Here is a 17,255-nt window from a genome sequence, read left to right on the forward strand (position 1 = left end):
TACTGATGTCTTGCATATTTGCATTGTTTTAACCATTCATTCATAGCATTTGCATCATATAGATTAGGATTTAGGCATGTTTAGGTTGCATTTTGGCATACATATGTCTCTATCAGGTATTGGAACACCACATGGAGTTCTTGGAGACATTTGGAAGCAATGTGCTCAAAAGGGGTGAAGATGAGCCATGGATGGAGGCCTTCGAGACATCTTCTGTTGCTAAGATTTTGTGGAGACACATGAAATTGAGTTAGCTTTCTAATGGAAGTGGTTTCAAGTCATTTGGAGATGTAACGAAGAAGTTATGACCAATTTACTAGAGACATATCCATCCGGAGCGACCTGACCGGAGCGACCCTGGCTGGCCGCTGTGACTTCACTCCTGGAGCGACCTCGGCGCAGCGACTCACCCAGCCCGCTCGTTTTCTTCGACCAACCCGCAGCGACCACCCGGAGCGACCCCTCCTGGTCGCTCCACCCCTTATGCTACCCGATTTTATGATTTTTCAAGGACCTTTTTGCAATTTCTTATGCACGTTTTACTCTGAAAACCTAATGTTTAAGTATGTTGTAGCCACTTTTGGGCAGATAATCTTTGATCTATTGAAGAACACAAACTCTCTCAAGAAATTAATCTCTTTTTGACTTGGTTTGTTATTGTTCTTGTGATCTCTCATCTATTTCTCTACATGATTAATCTGAAATCCATCATGGGTTTAAGAGGAATCATGGAGATTAGTGAGTAATCACCTTTTGAATTCATGGGTTAGGAGACTAAGGGTGATTAGGTTAGTTCTATGATGTTTTAGTGTAGATCATGTCATCTCCTTGCTAGTAGAGTGATTTCAATACATCATTTGAGTAGGCCACTCAAAGGGTGATCTCTAGGCATTTCTCACCCGACAGGTGTTCGATGAAATGCCCGAGTCAACTCTCCTAGGCTTTTAGTGTACTTTGCCAAAGACATTTGTTGTTAAAGATGCTAAGATAGCTAATAGACCTGTTGTGACTGATTGCTTGCATGTTATTCAACCAAGGACACTTGATGTTTGAGATGTGTTAGCAAATGAGCATTCATCTAGAAATAGAGCTTGCTTAGAATTGTGTCTAGGCTTAAGGTTGTTTGTTTGATCGTTTATTGTTCATCCTTAGTTCGAATCCTGATCACCCGAGGTCAAGTTCCTATACCCATGAGTTCTCCTTTCCAATAGCTTAAAAGTATCATTTTTATTGCTTTGCATTAGCTTTAATCATTAGTTTAGAAATCATCAAATCACTGGCTGCACTTAGATTAGGCAAATACTTGCATTCTCACTGCTTTGAGTCCCTCAGAACTGGTTCGACATTCATCACTATCCTACAACATTTGTTTTAGGAACTTTGAAATTCCTAGCATCAAATTGGCGCCGTTGCCAAATTCTGAGTTTGATTTGAACATTGAGATTTAGTCATTTGCTTGAGACTAAGTCATTTTTATTTTTTTAAGTTACTGATTCTCTTCTTCACCTCTTTGTGATTTTCAGGTGTATGAACTTGAGGAGCAAGGGTACATCAAACCTTGTTCCAAGAGCCACAGACATCAGAGCTTTAGAGAGAGAGTGTGCTAGAAAAAGAAGAGAAGAAGAGCAACAAGCTCAACTGCAGCCACTGGAAGCTGCAATGGAAGAACAACAAAATCCTCAGAACCCCAATGGACCTCAACAGCGACCAGCTCGCCCCATTGGCACTTATGACCGCCCCAACATCCATGGTCCTAGACTTGGAATTCGAGCACCAGCTGTGGCTGCTAACAACTTTGAGATCAAGTCAGGACTGCTCAACTGCATAGAGAACAACAAGTATCATGGTCTGGCTGTGGAGGACCCATTTGATCACTTGGATAAGTTTGACAGCTACTGTGGTATGTCAAAGACTAATGGTGTGTCAGAGGATGCTTTAAAGCTCAAGCTATTCCCCTTCTCTTTGGGGGATAAGGCACGTCAGGGAGAAGTCTCTACCAAGTGACTCCATCACCACTTGGGAAGACTGCAAAAAGGCATTCTTGGAGAAATTCTTCTCCACCTCAAGAACTGCTAAGTTGAGGAACGAGATCTCCAGCTTCCAACAGAAGAACTTGGAAGGATTCAGTGAAGCTTGGGAGAGATTCAATGGTTACCAAGCTCAGTGCCCACACCATGGTTTTTCCAAGGAGAGCTTGCTGAGCACATTCTACAGAGGTGCTCTTCCTAAGTATAGAGCCAGACTGGATACAGCTAGCAATGGGTTCTTTTTGGGGAGAACTGAGGAAGAAGCAGAGGCTCTGGTTGACAACATGGTTAAGAGTGATGCAGTCTACAGTGGAGACCATGACAGAAGCAGTAGAGGTGATGACAAGCACACAAGGAATGAGATCAAAGCTCTTCAGGAGAAGATTGACACACTCATTGCTGATAAGGCCACACAAGCGCAGGTGAACTTTGTTGGTAACCCACAACAGGAGATACCTCCTACTGTCAATGAGGTTGATGGTTTGGAAGGGCAAGAAGAATTGTGTTTCATCAACAGCAATGGTAGCTGGTACAAGAAGGAACCCAACTTTCAGTACAACAACTACCAACAGAAGCCCTATTCCAACAACCAGCAGAGTGGTTATCAGCCAAGAAACAACCAGCAGAGCAACTATCAGCCTCAGCAAAGCCCCTCTCCTAGCTCTTCTGCCCCTCAAGAGAGCAGCACTGATGCATTACTGAAACAGATCTTGGAGTCTCAGACTAGAAGTGAGAAGCATGTGGGCTATGAGCTGAAGAACCTTCACTCCAAGATTGATGGGAGCTACAATGAGCTCAACAACAAATTCTCCCACCTTGCTTCTTCTGTCAAGAATTTGGAGAATCAGTTTGCTTCCATGAGCACCCACCAGAATCGTCAGCCAGGATCTCTACCTGGAAAATCTGATCAAAATCCCAAGGACGCAAAAGCTGTCACACTCAGGAGTGGTAAGCAGTTACCTCCTAGAACCCTCACCAAGGATGCTGAGAAACAAGGTGAGGAGATAGCCATCAATCTAGATGATGAAGTGGTCATTGTTGATGAGAAGACAGATGATGAGATCTTGGAGAAGATTGAGAAAGATAAGGGTAAAGGAAAGGTTGGAGAAGAGAAGAAGACAACAAAAGATGGTGAATCTGCTGCTCCAGCAGGTGAGAGCTCTTCTGTCCCTCCTCCCTATGAACCCAAGCTTCCATTCCCTGGTAGATTCAAGAAGCAGCTGCTACAGAAGTACAAGGCTTTGTTTGAGAAGCAGATGAGTGAAGCTCAGGTTACAATGCCCATCATTGATGCTTTCATGCTGATTCCTCAATACAGCAAGTTCTTGAAAGATGCTGTAACTGCTAAGAAGAAGGAGATGGAGGGCATGATGGTTCTGAGCCATGAGTGCAATGCCATCATTCAGAGGCTTAATGCTCCAGAGAAGCTAGAGGATCCAGGATGCTTCACACTACCTTGTGCTCTTGGACCTATGGTTTTTGAGAAATGTCTCTGCGATTTGGGAGCTAGTGTCAGCTTGATGCCTTTATCTGTGGCAAAGAAGCTTGGCTTCACTCAATACAAGAAGTGTAGACTCTCTCTGGTGTTAGCTGATCGTTCAGTGAAGTACCCTGTGGGCATCCTAGAGAACCTCCCTGTGAAGATTGGAGGGTATGAGATACCTACAGATTTTGTGGTGCTTGAAATGGGTGAGGAGGCTCAAGACCCATTGATTCTTGGAAGGCCATTCTTAGCTACAGCAGGAGCTATTGTGAATGTGAAAGAAGGCAAGATTGACCTCCATTTGGGTAAGGCGAACATCCTCCACTTTGACATCAAGGAGAAAATGAAGAACCCCACTGTGTTTGGACAAGCCTTCATCATTGAAGAAATGGGCCCTCCTGCTGATGATCACCTTGGTGAGCTACCACCTGAGGAAGATGGGGTGTTAACTCCACTTTCTGCACCTACTCCAGCCTGATCCAAAGGAGGCAAAGTCAAGCTAGAGACTTAAAACAAGCTCACTTGGGAGGAAGTCCCATGAGTATCCTTGTATATATTGCATTAGTATTTTTATTTTCATCTTACTGCATAAAGCAATGGAAAATGAAGTTGTATGCAGGTAAAAATAGGCAAAAGGAGTGACACAAGGACGAGCAGAGCCCAACGACCAGTCACAGCGGCTCTGCCTGGTCGCTGTGACTCCATCAGCACGGAGCGGTCTTGGCGCAGCGGCTGATCCCCGTCGCTCGCTTCATTCTGGAGCGACCTCCCACAGCGGCTCATGGAGGTCGCTGTGAAGACATCACCAGCAGCGACGCACCCGCAGCGACATGTCCCCATCGCTCGTCTTCTTCGGCAGCGGTTAACTGGAGCGGGTCTCCCCGGTCGCTGAGAAGCCATCACCCGCAGCGACCCTACCTGGTCGCTGTGACCTCACCGAGCCGGAGCGGCCAGCCTCAGCGGGTAGCACAGGTCGCTCGTTGTTCCGAGCAAACCTGGAGCGACCCATCACAGCGGGTCCCCTACCTCGCTCCACTCCAGGTAACCTGCAACCCTTGTTTATCCCAGTTTTTCTTTGCATTTTACCTTTCCATTAGGTGTCTCCCTCACACAGAGACTGTGTGATTTAAGTGTGGGGGAGGTACCAAGTATTTGATCATGTTTGCTTTGATGATTCTGAGTCTCATGCATTACATTTTACATTCTTATTTGCATAGAAAAACCAAAAAAAAAAAAAAAAAAAAATTTAAAAAAAAAAAAAAAAAAAAAAAATTTGAAAACACACAAAAAGAATCATTTAGTGTATCATTTGCATACTTTAGGATTGAGTCTAGAAGCATATAGGTTGCATTCATTTGCATTGGGAGCTGATTTAAAACGCCTTGTAGGGAGCATTGTCTAGCCTTGTATAGTTCATGCACCTCTCTTGAAAACCTTGTAAGCTTTGTGCCTTGAAAACTCTCTCTGAAACTCAATCTCTTAAGCCAACTACAACTTTGAATCGAACTGAATGAACTTAATTTCTTGCTCATGGTCCCTTGTGTGCTAAGTCATGGATATTCACACTAGAGTTGTCACATCTTTTATGCCGATCTTTTTGACAATCTCTAGTGGCATTCCACTCCCTAAAACCCTCTCCTCCTTTTAAGCCTTAATTGTTTGTTGAGTGAGGCCTTTTTCGGAAAGTCTTACATGCGCATAATCTTGAGAGTATTGGGAACGACAATGCTCAGTCTTCATTCTTGCTAGATTGCTTACGCTATTGTCTAGCCATAGGTGGGGGTGAGTGTTGTAAAGTTTGAACTTGAAAGTTGAATGGGAATGAATGAACTCTTGTGCTTAATTGTCTTATTGGGAATTGTATAAACCTCTAGCTCAAAGTTGTGAAAGTCTTGGCCCCCAAATAAAAAATAAAAAAAAAATAAGAAAAAAAAAAAAAAAAAAAAGAAAAAGGGGGCTAGCAAAGTGAGAATGAGCTTAGAGGCTGTGTTTTAAAAGTTTAAATATTTCCCTTGATTGAGAGTTTGTGGATGTGTTCTGAGATTTTTGGGTGAGAGATGTGAGATGGGTGTAACTTGGGATTTCAATTGTGTCACTTGTATGTTTGAAAAAGGGTAGAACAATGAAGATTGAGCATTGTATGCATTAGTTGATCCCTTTCTTAGATATATTATGTGCAATGTCAAGGCTACTTGTTTTGAGTGTTAAACCTTGAAGATAATGAGTTATGAAACCTTTGATCACTAGAGCGAAAAAGCCTTCCCTTACCCAAATGACTTGGACCAATTGACCATTTGCATAGAGCTCACTTGTTGTATTGCTTAATGAATGTGAGAGTTGGCTGAATTGAATGTGTGAATGCATAATGTTGAGTTGAGACAGGCCTAGAGAAGCTAGAGGATAATAAGAGAGAGTGTGCTAGTACTGAATTCTTATGTTGAAGCAAGTGCTTTTGTGTTTCTCTTGGCTATGAGCTCCCACTTTCAAACCTCTTCCCCTATGAGTCCCAGAAAGTTCACTTGAGGACAAGTAAAGGACTAGTGTGGGGGAGTTGATGTCTTGCATATTTGCATTGTTTTAACCATTCATTCATAGGCATTTGCATCATATAGATTAGGATTTAGGCATGTTTAGGTTGCATTTGGCATACATATGTCTCTATCAGGTATTGGAACACCACATGGAGTTCTTGGAGACATTTGGAAGCAATGTGCTCAAAAAGGGGGTGAAAGATGAGCATGGATGGAGGCCTTCGAGACATCTTCTGTTGCTAAGATTTTGTGGAGACACATGAAATTGAGTTAGCTTTCTAATGGAAGTGGTTTCAAGTCATTTGGAGATGTAACGAAGAAGTTATGACCAATTTACTAGAGACATATCCATCCGGAGCGACCTGACCGGAGCGACCCTGGCTGGCCGCTGTGACTTCACTCCTGGAGCGACCTCGGCGCAGCGACTCACCCAGCCCGCTCGTTTTCTTCGACCAACCCGCAGCGACCACCCGGAGCGACCCCTCCTGGTCGCTCCACCCCTTTATGCTACCCGATTTTATGATTTTTCAAGGACCTTTTTGCAATTTCTTATGCACGTTTTTACTCTGAAAAACCTAATGTTTAAGTATGTTGTAGCCACTTTTTGGGCAGATAATCTTTGATCTATTGAAGAACACAAACTCTCTCAAGAAATTAATCTCTTTTTGACTTGGTTTGTTATTGTTCTTGTGATCTCTCATCTATTTCTCTACATGATTAATCTGAAATCCATCATGGGTTTAAGAGGAATCATGGAGATTAGTGAGTAATCACCTTTTGAATTCATGGGTTAGGAGACTAAGGGTGATTAGGTTAGTTCTATGATGTTTTAGTGTAGATCATGTCATCTCCTTGCTAGTAGAGTGATTTCAATACATCATTTGAGTAGGCCACTCAAAGGGTGATCTCTAGGCATTTCTCACCCGACAGGTGTTCGATGAAATGCCCGAGTCAACTCTCCTAGGCTTTTAGTGTACTTTGCCAAAGACATTTGTTGTTAAAGATGCTAAGATAGCTAATAGACCTGTTGTGACTGATTGCTTGCATGTTATTCAACCAAGGACACTTGATGTTTGAGATGTGTTAGCAAATGAGCATTCATCTAGAAATAGAGCTTGCTTAGAATTGTGTCTAGGCTTAAGGTTGTTTGTTTGATCGTTTATTGTTCATCCTTAGTTCGAATCCTGATCACCCGAGGTCAAGTTCCTATACCCATGAGTTCTCCTTTCCAATAGCTTAAAAGTATCATTTTTATTGCTTTGCATTAGCTTTAATCATTAGTTTAGAAATCATCAAATCACTGGCTGCACTTAGATTAGGCAAATACTTGCATTCTCACTGCTTTGAGTCCCTCAGAACTGGTTCGACATTCATCACTATCCTACAACATTTGTTTTAGGAACTTTGAAATTCCTAGCATCACGCACCCCGCCCTTCCCATCGAAGTGGAGGCTCTTCGAACTTGAAGGGTATTTTGGTCTTCTTGCAGATGTTCGTCATCCCGGCTCTGATACCAATTGTTGGGATTGTGAAAGCCCATGTCCAACTCTCTATTATCCGATTAGTACGATATTGTCCACTTTGGGCCCGAAGACAAAGTCCGCATGAATTTGTTTCTGGGACTCCTTCCCAAAAGGCCTCGTACTAATCAGAGTTGGACATCCCTTTATATACTAGACATTATTTGTCTAAACTTCCAATGTGGGACTTTGTTTGCATTCACAACAAACCTCCTCTCAAACCAAGTACCACATGAACCCTTGGTTTTCAACCTCCAGCGAAACTTGGCACACCTCTTGTACCGCCGTAATCACCAACGGGCCTCTTCACCTAACCCTTGTTACACCATTAGGATTTATCCACCTAACCCTTACTGCACCATTAGGACATTCACCACCTAATCCTTGCAGTACCGTTAAGTATATCCACCTAATCTTGTATCGTCGTTAGGGAGAGACTTTCGATACAAGTCTCCGACACCACTTATTCGCGAAGTTACATTGAGGATTCTCCTCCCACAACCGAAGTTCCCAGGATCTTTGACTGGCCTCTGCTACGCACCCCGCCCTTCCCATCGAAGTGGAGGCTCTTCGAACTTGAAGGGTATTTTGGTCTTCTTGCAGATGTTCGTCATCCCGGCTCTGATACCAATTGTTGGGCTTTTTCAAGCCCATGTCCAACTCTCTATTGTCCGATTAGTACGATATTGTCCACTTTGGGCCGAAGCAGTAAAGCCCGCATGGATTTGGTTTTGGGCTCCTTCCCAAAAGGCCTCGTACTAATCAGAGTTAGACATCCCTTTATATACTAGACATTATTTGTCTAAACTTCCAATGTGGGACTTTGTTTGCATTCACAACACTTATTAATTATTTTCTATTTTTTAATAATAATGGCATGTGTCATCTTTTGAAAGAATTATTTTTGATGATGTGGACGATTCCTGGAACCTCGAAAGCCTACTTTTATTAGTACTAGATATGAGCCCGTTGCGTTGCAACGGGTTATGTTTGATGTTTTAGTTTAATAAAAACATAATAAAAATCATTTTATTATAGTTTTATGATTTTTCTGCATATGTTGTGTGAGATTTATTTTATAATTAAAAACCTTTTTTCACACATAAGTTCAAGTTAATATTTGTATTTTATAATCATTGTTCATAGATCAATGTTGTAAATTTTGAAATTAGGATTAAAGAATATACTATACCTAAACAAGCTCAAACACAACCCAAAATAAGAAATTGAATGAAAGGTAAAAAGAAATCAAAGTCAAATACACCAATCGAGTCAAGAACAATATTATACATGTTCTTATGTACTAACTTAATGCTTTATTAAATTATTTTTAAAAAGTTTATTTTGCTAGGATTTTAAAAAAGGAAATTTTTTTTTTATAAATCTCCAATTTAATTACAATTAGTAAATTAAATAAAAAAATTAAATACTCTTTTACATTTTTTTAGATTTTAGAAAAGGAAAATTTGTCATATAACCTATTACAATTATATTCTCTTTAGAATTTCAGAAAAAATTGCTATAAAATAATTATTTCTAGTTATTAATAAATAATCTTAAAATTGCTTTTATTAACAATTTGTATCAATACCATTTTTACACTTCTTTCGTTAATTAAAGAATTTTTAATATTATGTTCATCATCACATACTCTCTTTAAATATTATAAAATAATATTTTTTTACAATTCTCTTTTGGTTAGGACTTAGAAATATGATACAAATTTCTTTTGTTTAGGATTTATTTTTGAAAAAAGGAAAAAAAAACTATCAAAAATTCTTTTACATCTTTAGGATTTTAGAAAAGGAAATTAATATTAATTAATCTTTTACAATTATATTTCATCTAGGATTTATAAAAACAAAAATTTTACCAAATAATTATTTCCAGTTAATATTAATTATTTTTAAAAGATGGCATGTTCAAAATTTGTTTTTTTCCAATATCACTAATGTTTTTTTTCCAATTTGTATTGTTAATAAGATAATTGTTAGTATCATGTTTATCATTAAATTTTTAAATTAAAAATTACTATTATTATTTTACAATTCTCTCCCGTTAGGATTTAAAAGAAAAAAAAAATCTTAATTGGTTAAGATTAGAAAAGAGATTTTTTTTAGAAATCTCTTTTATGAAAAAAGTTATTTTCACATAATGTCAGTTTTGATTGACACATTCAAAATCTAATTTTCTAGTAATTGACATATGTCGCAATCATATCAGGTGAAATGTTTTAAGTTATTTTTTCTTTATATCTTTTTAACACATAATTATTAAAAATAAATTTACTTAATTATAAGAAAAATAAGATTACTTTACCTTTACAATTTTTTTACACTTTTTTTTTAAAAGGAAAACTAATTATTTTATTAGTTTTTCCTTATGATTTATATGCAACTATTTTATTTTTAATAGAAAAATATCTGTTTAATATATGATGTAAGCAACAACATCAAAATTGAAAGTTATGTTATAATAAAATGTAATAATGATAATAAAATGTTGAGTTGTATCAAGAAATTAAAAGAAAATACTCAGGTAATACTTTTCATGTAAATACTAGTGTGTTTTGTAAAAATAATATGTGGAAGCTTAAACCTAAATATAGATGTAAAATGTTTGTAGCTATTTTTGGTCATAATTTTTAACATACAACTAGATTTTGATCCGCGCTTTTAAAGCGCGGGTTTATTTTCTTTTATCCTTTTTTAAATTGACAAATATTTAATAAATGTCATATTTTCATATATTTGTTTTTTTTATAAAAGACTTAAGCTTTTTATCTTTCTTTATCGTGTTTCATTTTAAATGAGTATAGGCCTGATCATAATATCCGGACCCGAAGAACCAATCCAAAACCAACCCAAAAATCAGGGTCCCGAACCCGATCAGACCCGGGGTAAATATCCGAATGAATTCTAAATTGCTATATCCGAAGAACCAATCCGAACCCGATCCGAACCCAGAACCAAATGAGTACCCGAAGATACCCGAAATGTGAATATATATCTAAAAATATATGTTATAATTATATTTATAATTATTTTAATATTTTAAATTAATATCATAAGTTAACTATAGTAGTCATTTTTAGTACTTTTGAGTATTTTTGGATAAAATATGATAGTTTGGATAAAAAGTTTACCCAAAAAAAACTGTATAGAATGGATATTTTTGGTTTCTTTTGGTTACTTTGAGTAATTTGGATACAAAAATTTGAACTGAATCGGATACTTTGGTTACTCTGAGTATAGATAACCGAACCCGTTTTAGATATTTTGGTTATTTGGTTATTTTTCAGGTTCTTATGCATGAGAACCGAACCTACCCGGACTCGGAAAGATCCGACTCGAACACGATCCGAAAAAAAATAAAAATTGAATCTGATTTGTTAATCGGCGCAAATGGCCCAAAAGAGATGATGTGAGCAATGGGCTGGATTTTAAAAAAAGTGACCCAATATAGATGTGTTATTAATATTACTTGATTGCCCTTAATGAAATATGCAATGTTATTAAAGATTGGGGTATTTTTAGTATTAAAAGCCAATAAGATCATGCTTTAATAGTATAGATTATCTATTGGAAAGGAAAGTTAGTTACTTATAAGAAAATAATAAAAGTACTTTTACAATTTTCTTTAAATTAGGCTTTTAAGAATAAACATTATAATTCTTTTTTAAAAAAGAATTAACTTTCTAATACCTTTTTGCAATTATTGTTTTTATTTAGTCTTAAAAAAAAAATTACTATCAAATATTTTATAATATAGAATTTTAAAAGACTATGTAATAGTAATTTTCCTTTTCTAAAATATATAATGATTCAAAATATATATACTAAAAATTATATTGAAGAAATAATTCTAAATTTTATTTAATAGTGAAAAGTAATTATAAAAATTATTTAATAGTAATTGTTTAGAAACTTTCCTTTTTAAAAGACTTTTCCTTTTTAAAATCTCTATTAAATAATAAACCAAAGAGAATTATATCATATTTTTGACACATGTCACCATCTTAAAAATTTATTGACACATGTCACAATCATGTTAATTAGTAACTTTGAAGAACCAAGCTTTATATAATAAGATAGACTAGGGTTAACCTTGTTCAAAAAAAAAGACTAGGGTTAACCCGGGCTACGCCCGGGGCAATTTTGATTTTTTAAATATTTTGTATACAATTACTTCGTTGGATATTGTATTCCGAACTATATATTTTTGTGAATTTATGAATACTTTATATCTATATTATGCATGATAAAGAGTGTGAATATTTTTTGAGTTTGAAATTATTTTATTTTACAATGATGTAAACATTTTTGTGATAGTTGAATTTTGTTGTTTGTATTTTTTGTGATAGTTTAAATTTTGAAAGTTTTGTATATATTTGAACTTTTATTTCTAATTTTTTTATGAAATCTAATAAATATTTTCCAACGGAACTTTATATTATATAATCAGAACATTATATATTATATATGTTTTTTCTTTTGACTAAAAATATTAGTTTTCCTATCATTTTGTTTTTGTTTCTGAAAATTGGCTTCTAAATTAACCAAATCAAATGTCAATTAAAAACCAAAAACATAAATCGGATCTCAATCTAATATCCACATTAACCTAACCAAATCAAGTGTCAATAACCAAAAACATAAACCAGATCCTTATCTCATCTCCACGTTGACGGAAACGAATCGTGCCCATAAATTATTTTTTTTTTATTTTTATCACGTCAAATTTTTCTATTATTTTACAAATCAAATTACAAATCAAAATAGAATCATGTTTTTAAAGTTTGTTCTAATTTAGTTTCTAACATTATGTCACTTCAATCATTTTTAACAAAGAAACATCTAACTAATAGTTGTATCTTTAATATAAATCTAATTTAGTTTTTCAAATTTGTTTTTCACTTTTATACACAGTCACATACAAAAAAGTAAAATAATATTATCATAAACTAAGCTAGCCATCATTTGACTTTGTCATGGAAAGTCAATCTCTGTCGATGACTTGAAAAAACCGTTTTTAATAACAAATCCTTTTCTCTTCTCTTATGTGTTTGTTTCTTGAAATTTTCCGTGAAAAAATCACCAATTTCATACAATCAAATTTTGAATTGTGAGCTGCGTAAAAAAAGGTCTCTCTGATTGAGTTAGAGATTTAAGGGTAAAGAAATATTGGTGTAGAGAAGCGGTTTCAGCGCATAGTTTGCTCTTCTCCTTCACCCTTCTTCTCGCTCTCAAGCTTCTTCATGTTCTTTCTCAATCATGGTGATCAGTTTCTTTCTTTCTTTTTCGTAATTTCTGCCTTGACTTCTCTTTTGTATAGCTAAAGTTGGGATAATTATATGAAACAGTTGATGGGTTTATGTGATATTGAGTTTTGACTAAGTTTAGTTTGTGTACAACTATAAAAATTGGATCCTTGTGTGTTTAGCGTTGTCTAAAGTAGAAGCTTTTATCAACTTTTGGCTTTTTTTTGCATATTTATATTTATACTATTGTAGCAGTTTTGTGCCGTGATTTCTCGTGGTAGATTTCGATGTGTGCTCCATCTATGACATCTTTTGTGATTATCACTTTTGTTCTTTGTTAGCATCATGTTATTTTGTAACTTTTAAAGTTTTGGTTTGTGGGAGTGGGGTCCTTTTCATTATATTTTGGCAACGCCACTATTTGTTGCTTTCAAGATGTTGCTATGTGTACATCTTGAAGATCAATATAGTATACTCTTTTACTTGTAATATTAATCACGACTGTATTTATGTATGGTGTGTTTGTTTATAATAGATGATTGTGTCCCTCACTCCTTGTGTTGCAATTGCTTATGATGAACGATTTGGTTGTGTTTTACCATTGTTTGTGTTTTTATGGCTGGTGTGTTTGGTTATGATAGATCTGGAGTTGGTTTCTTATTTATTGTTCAATATTACTTACCATCCTTCCAGAAAGTTGTAACTCGTTATGTTTTCTTTTCTTTTAATTATTAGGAAAGAATGATTATTGCTCATTTGTGTGATGAGCTGAAAGGAGAAGACTGAAAACAGTCATGTGCATGGTAAAAAATCCACAATTTTTCACTCGCCAATCTCTCCGTCTTACTGGTTTGGAAACAATATATTTTTATTGAAAATGCAGTCTCTAGTCTATATTTCTTTTGCATTTGCAAACGCTGTAACTACAAGATTGAATGCTTGGTATATTTTTTTGCATATTTACATGTTCTGTAGAATGTGCAAGACACTTATGCCTAGAGATGAAGAAATTATGAGTGATGAAGCCATATGAAAAATACTTCATATAAGTTGATTCTTCACTATTTGCATGTGAACTCATCCAAGCATATTATCCTGTATAGAAGAGGTTTTTACTATAGTTAATGTAATATTTCTATTTTTCTTTACGATAGATGTTTAATGTAATATTTTATTTTATGGATATTTAATTATTGTTTATTTTTTTCTTATATTGTATATTTACTTATTCTAATTTTCTTACTTTTATATCAAATGATAATATTATGATATATGTTTAATGTAGTATTTCTATTTCTTATATTGTATGCTTGTTTATCTTATAATGTTTATTTACTTATAAAAATATTTGGAAATAATAAAAGTGTATAACTATATATTTTCAGATAGATGTTAATGTATTTTTTCCATTTACTTATTATTTATTTTTCTTATATTGTAAAACCCTAAATTTTTTAAGATAGGTGTGTAAAATAGTTTTTACATTTCCTATATTGTATATTTACTTATTGTTTAATTTTTCTTATATTGTATATTTATTTATTCTAATTATTTTGCTTTTATATCAAATTGTAATATTACGATAGATGGCTAATGTAATATGTCTATTTTTTATATCATATTTAATTAGTATTTATTTTACTTACATATTTTCAGATATATATATATATATATATATATATATATATATATAATGTAGTTTTTCTATTTCTTATATTGAAAATTTACTTATTTTTTATTTTTTATCTTGTATATCTACTTATTCTAATTTTCTTTTTTTATATTAAATTGTAATATTACGATAGATGTTTAATGTAATATTTATATTTATTATATTGTATATTTACTTATTATTCATTTTTCTTTATATTTCATATTTCCTTATTATTGTTTTATTTTTTAAAAATGTCACGTGGCATCTTTTGGGAAATATTACATTTAGTTTTTTTTTTCTATAATTAGAATAAGAAAAATATACATTTAGTTTTTTTGGAAATAATAAAAATGTAAAACTAAATGTAAAAATACTACTATTTCTTATATTTTATATTTTCTTATTCCAATTTTCGAGTTTATTTATTTAATTTATAAATATAAAATGGTAATAATACATTATGGACAGTTTAATGTAATATTTATTTAATTGTATATTTTTTTAAAACAAAATATTTAGTAATAGTGACACGTGGCATTTTTCTGACGATTTTTTTTTGAGAAATATTACATTTTTTTTTTGAAATAATAAAAATGTAAACTAAATGCAAAAAATGTAATACCAACATTTCTTATATTGTATATAATTTTATTCTAATTTTCGAATATATTAATTCAATTTTTAAATATAAAATGGTAATAATACATTATTGACATTTTGATGCAATATTTCTTATATTAATATTTAAAAAAAAATAATAATAATGACACGTGCCGTCTTTCCAACGAATTTTTTCCGCTGAAATGAACGCTCTATGGAGCCTCAAAAGCGAACTTTTAATAGTATAGATTTATTTTTGGGAATATTTTGTGGAACTACAGAATATTGTCAGTTCTAAATTTGTAAAGTGTGTTTAACTATGTAAATTTAATTTGGTTAGTTAAATAGTAAAAATGTTTTCATTAATCAGGAACTGGAAAGTTATAGAACCGTGTTAAAATATGGTTTAATCATACAACCCGAGCTAAGGCACGTAGACATCGTTAGGAAAATATAATCTCACAATGAAAAAACACACTTATTAATCACATAAATCCTTGTGGAAGTATCTTATCCTAATGGTTAAGGTCTAAAAGCTTTTACACCCAGGTCTGGGGTTTGACTACCAGACTATGCAATTTATTGCAGATTTTCTTAAATCTAGATTTCAAGTCCCGGAGAAAGCGCGATTTATTAGGCAACTATGCAGATTATGGAAGGAATGATTACAGGCAACTATGCGATTATGGAAGGAAGGATTACAAGAGATCTTCAACATGGTGCAAGTAAATCTGGTCAGGCGTGGATCTTCATAGGACGGCTCAGATGATGTAGTTAGGTGTAGATCTTCATAAGATAGGTAGTATTGTCGGTTGTCGAATTGTCTATGTAATGTTCCTAATAATTGTAATATCATAATAAATCAGCGTTAAAAAAAAATCACATAAATCCTCAAACATAAAAAAAAACCGACCTAAAACATATCAAATAGGGATTTAATATGGATATAGAATTGTGTTATTATGTTCCATAAAATCTTATAAATTCAATGAATAAAACACTTCATTAGAAAAATTATTTTCAAACACTGTTATCTTAGATACGGTTAAAAAACACTAAAAATATGTACACGTTTATTCTTAATCAATTTTGAACAAATGGATGTATAACTATATCTAAAGGATCATGGATGTATAACTATATCTAATGTAGCATTCAGTTTAATTTACATTTAACAAATGAAACATGTTAATATTCTAAAGTATATGACATGTTTAAAATCAAGTATAGAATATTAACATAATTTTGTATTATTCTATTCTATTAGATAACCATATTCTTTTGTTTTCTGAACACATTAGATAACCATATTCAATTCAAGTCGGTTTATACTTTGGTTTACAGAAGTTATAAATGATGGTATAATTGTAGTTTGGCTTAATTTTAGTATAATGATTATCATACAAAACTGTGTTTGAAACATGTTTTATATTTGGTCACATGTCTAATTTAAAATATGCCACAGTAATTTTAAATAGAACTCAAATTAATATATTAAAATATTTATTTTAATGCTAAATTTAAAAATAATATATTTAGAAATATAAATTCTTATTTTTCTACACATTTAGAAATAAAAAATCTCATTAGGATATATTCGAATACCCGAAATATTTCAGTTTATATTCGGTTTCGGTTCTTTAGATACCAAAATTTTAAACTTGTACAGATATTTAACCAATTTTGATTTGGATTTGGTATTACTTTTTCAATTATGTTTTTCGGGTTCAGTTTTTTTGCTCAGTCCTACTCAGACCCATGTGTTCGAATTGAACTCACAATTTTATCAGGTTTCTCACTATTATTTAAAAACCAAAATAACAAAACTCAAACCAAATCTAAATTTAGAAATAACCAATCAATTCAAATATTTCTTGAATTTAAAATAACAAAAAAAACTATAGAACCGATCTCTAACCAACCCAAAAACCAAAATATACAAATTGAATATGAACCAAAATCTAATGGTCATGCCTAAATATATTAGAATCAAATATATATGTTAATTAATTTGTTGACAAAAAAACATTTTCACGCTTTAAAAGTCCGGATATCATCCTAGTTGAAATTAAATGAAAAGAATATTGAAATTAATTTTGTTGCGTGGCTAGCAATTCACAAGTTGATCTGGTTTTCTCAGGCTGTTCCTCGTTATTCTTTTATTGCGTGGCTAGCAATTC

General features: G+C 33.6%; 1 protein-coding gene and 1 non-coding gene across 2 annotated transcripts; one reads left to right on the top strand and one right to left on the bottom strand.

Annotated features, from left to right (window-relative positions):
* Positions 1-1,988: 1,988 nt before the first annotated feature.
* On the top strand, positions 1,989-7,464 carry LOC130511726 (uncharacterized). The gene is made up of 2 exons (XM_057009200.1): positions 1,989-4,551; positions 7,441-7,464. The coding sequence occupies exon 1, from the start codon at positions 2,312-2,314 to the stop codon at positions 3,986-3,988; it is 1,677 nt and encodes a 558-aa protein (XP_056865180.1). The 5' UTR covers positions 1,989-2,311; the 3' UTR covers positions 3,989-4,551; positions 7,441-7,464.
* On the bottom strand, positions 2,075-2,181 carry LOC130512103 (small nucleolar RNA R71). Its single transcript, XR_008945664.1, has one exon. It is a non-coding gene; the product is annotated as a small nucleolar RNA R71 (small nucleolar RNA).
* Positions 7,465-17,255: the final 9,791 nt, after the last annotated feature.

The sequence above is a fragment of the Raphanus sativus genome, chromosome 4 (genome assembly GCF_000801105.2).
Source record: "Raphanus sativus cultivar WK10039 chromosome 4, ASM80110v3, whole genome shotgun sequence".
Lineage (NCBI taxonomy): Eukaryota > Viridiplantae > Streptophyta > Magnoliopsida > Brassicales > Brassicaceae > Raphanus > Raphanus sativus.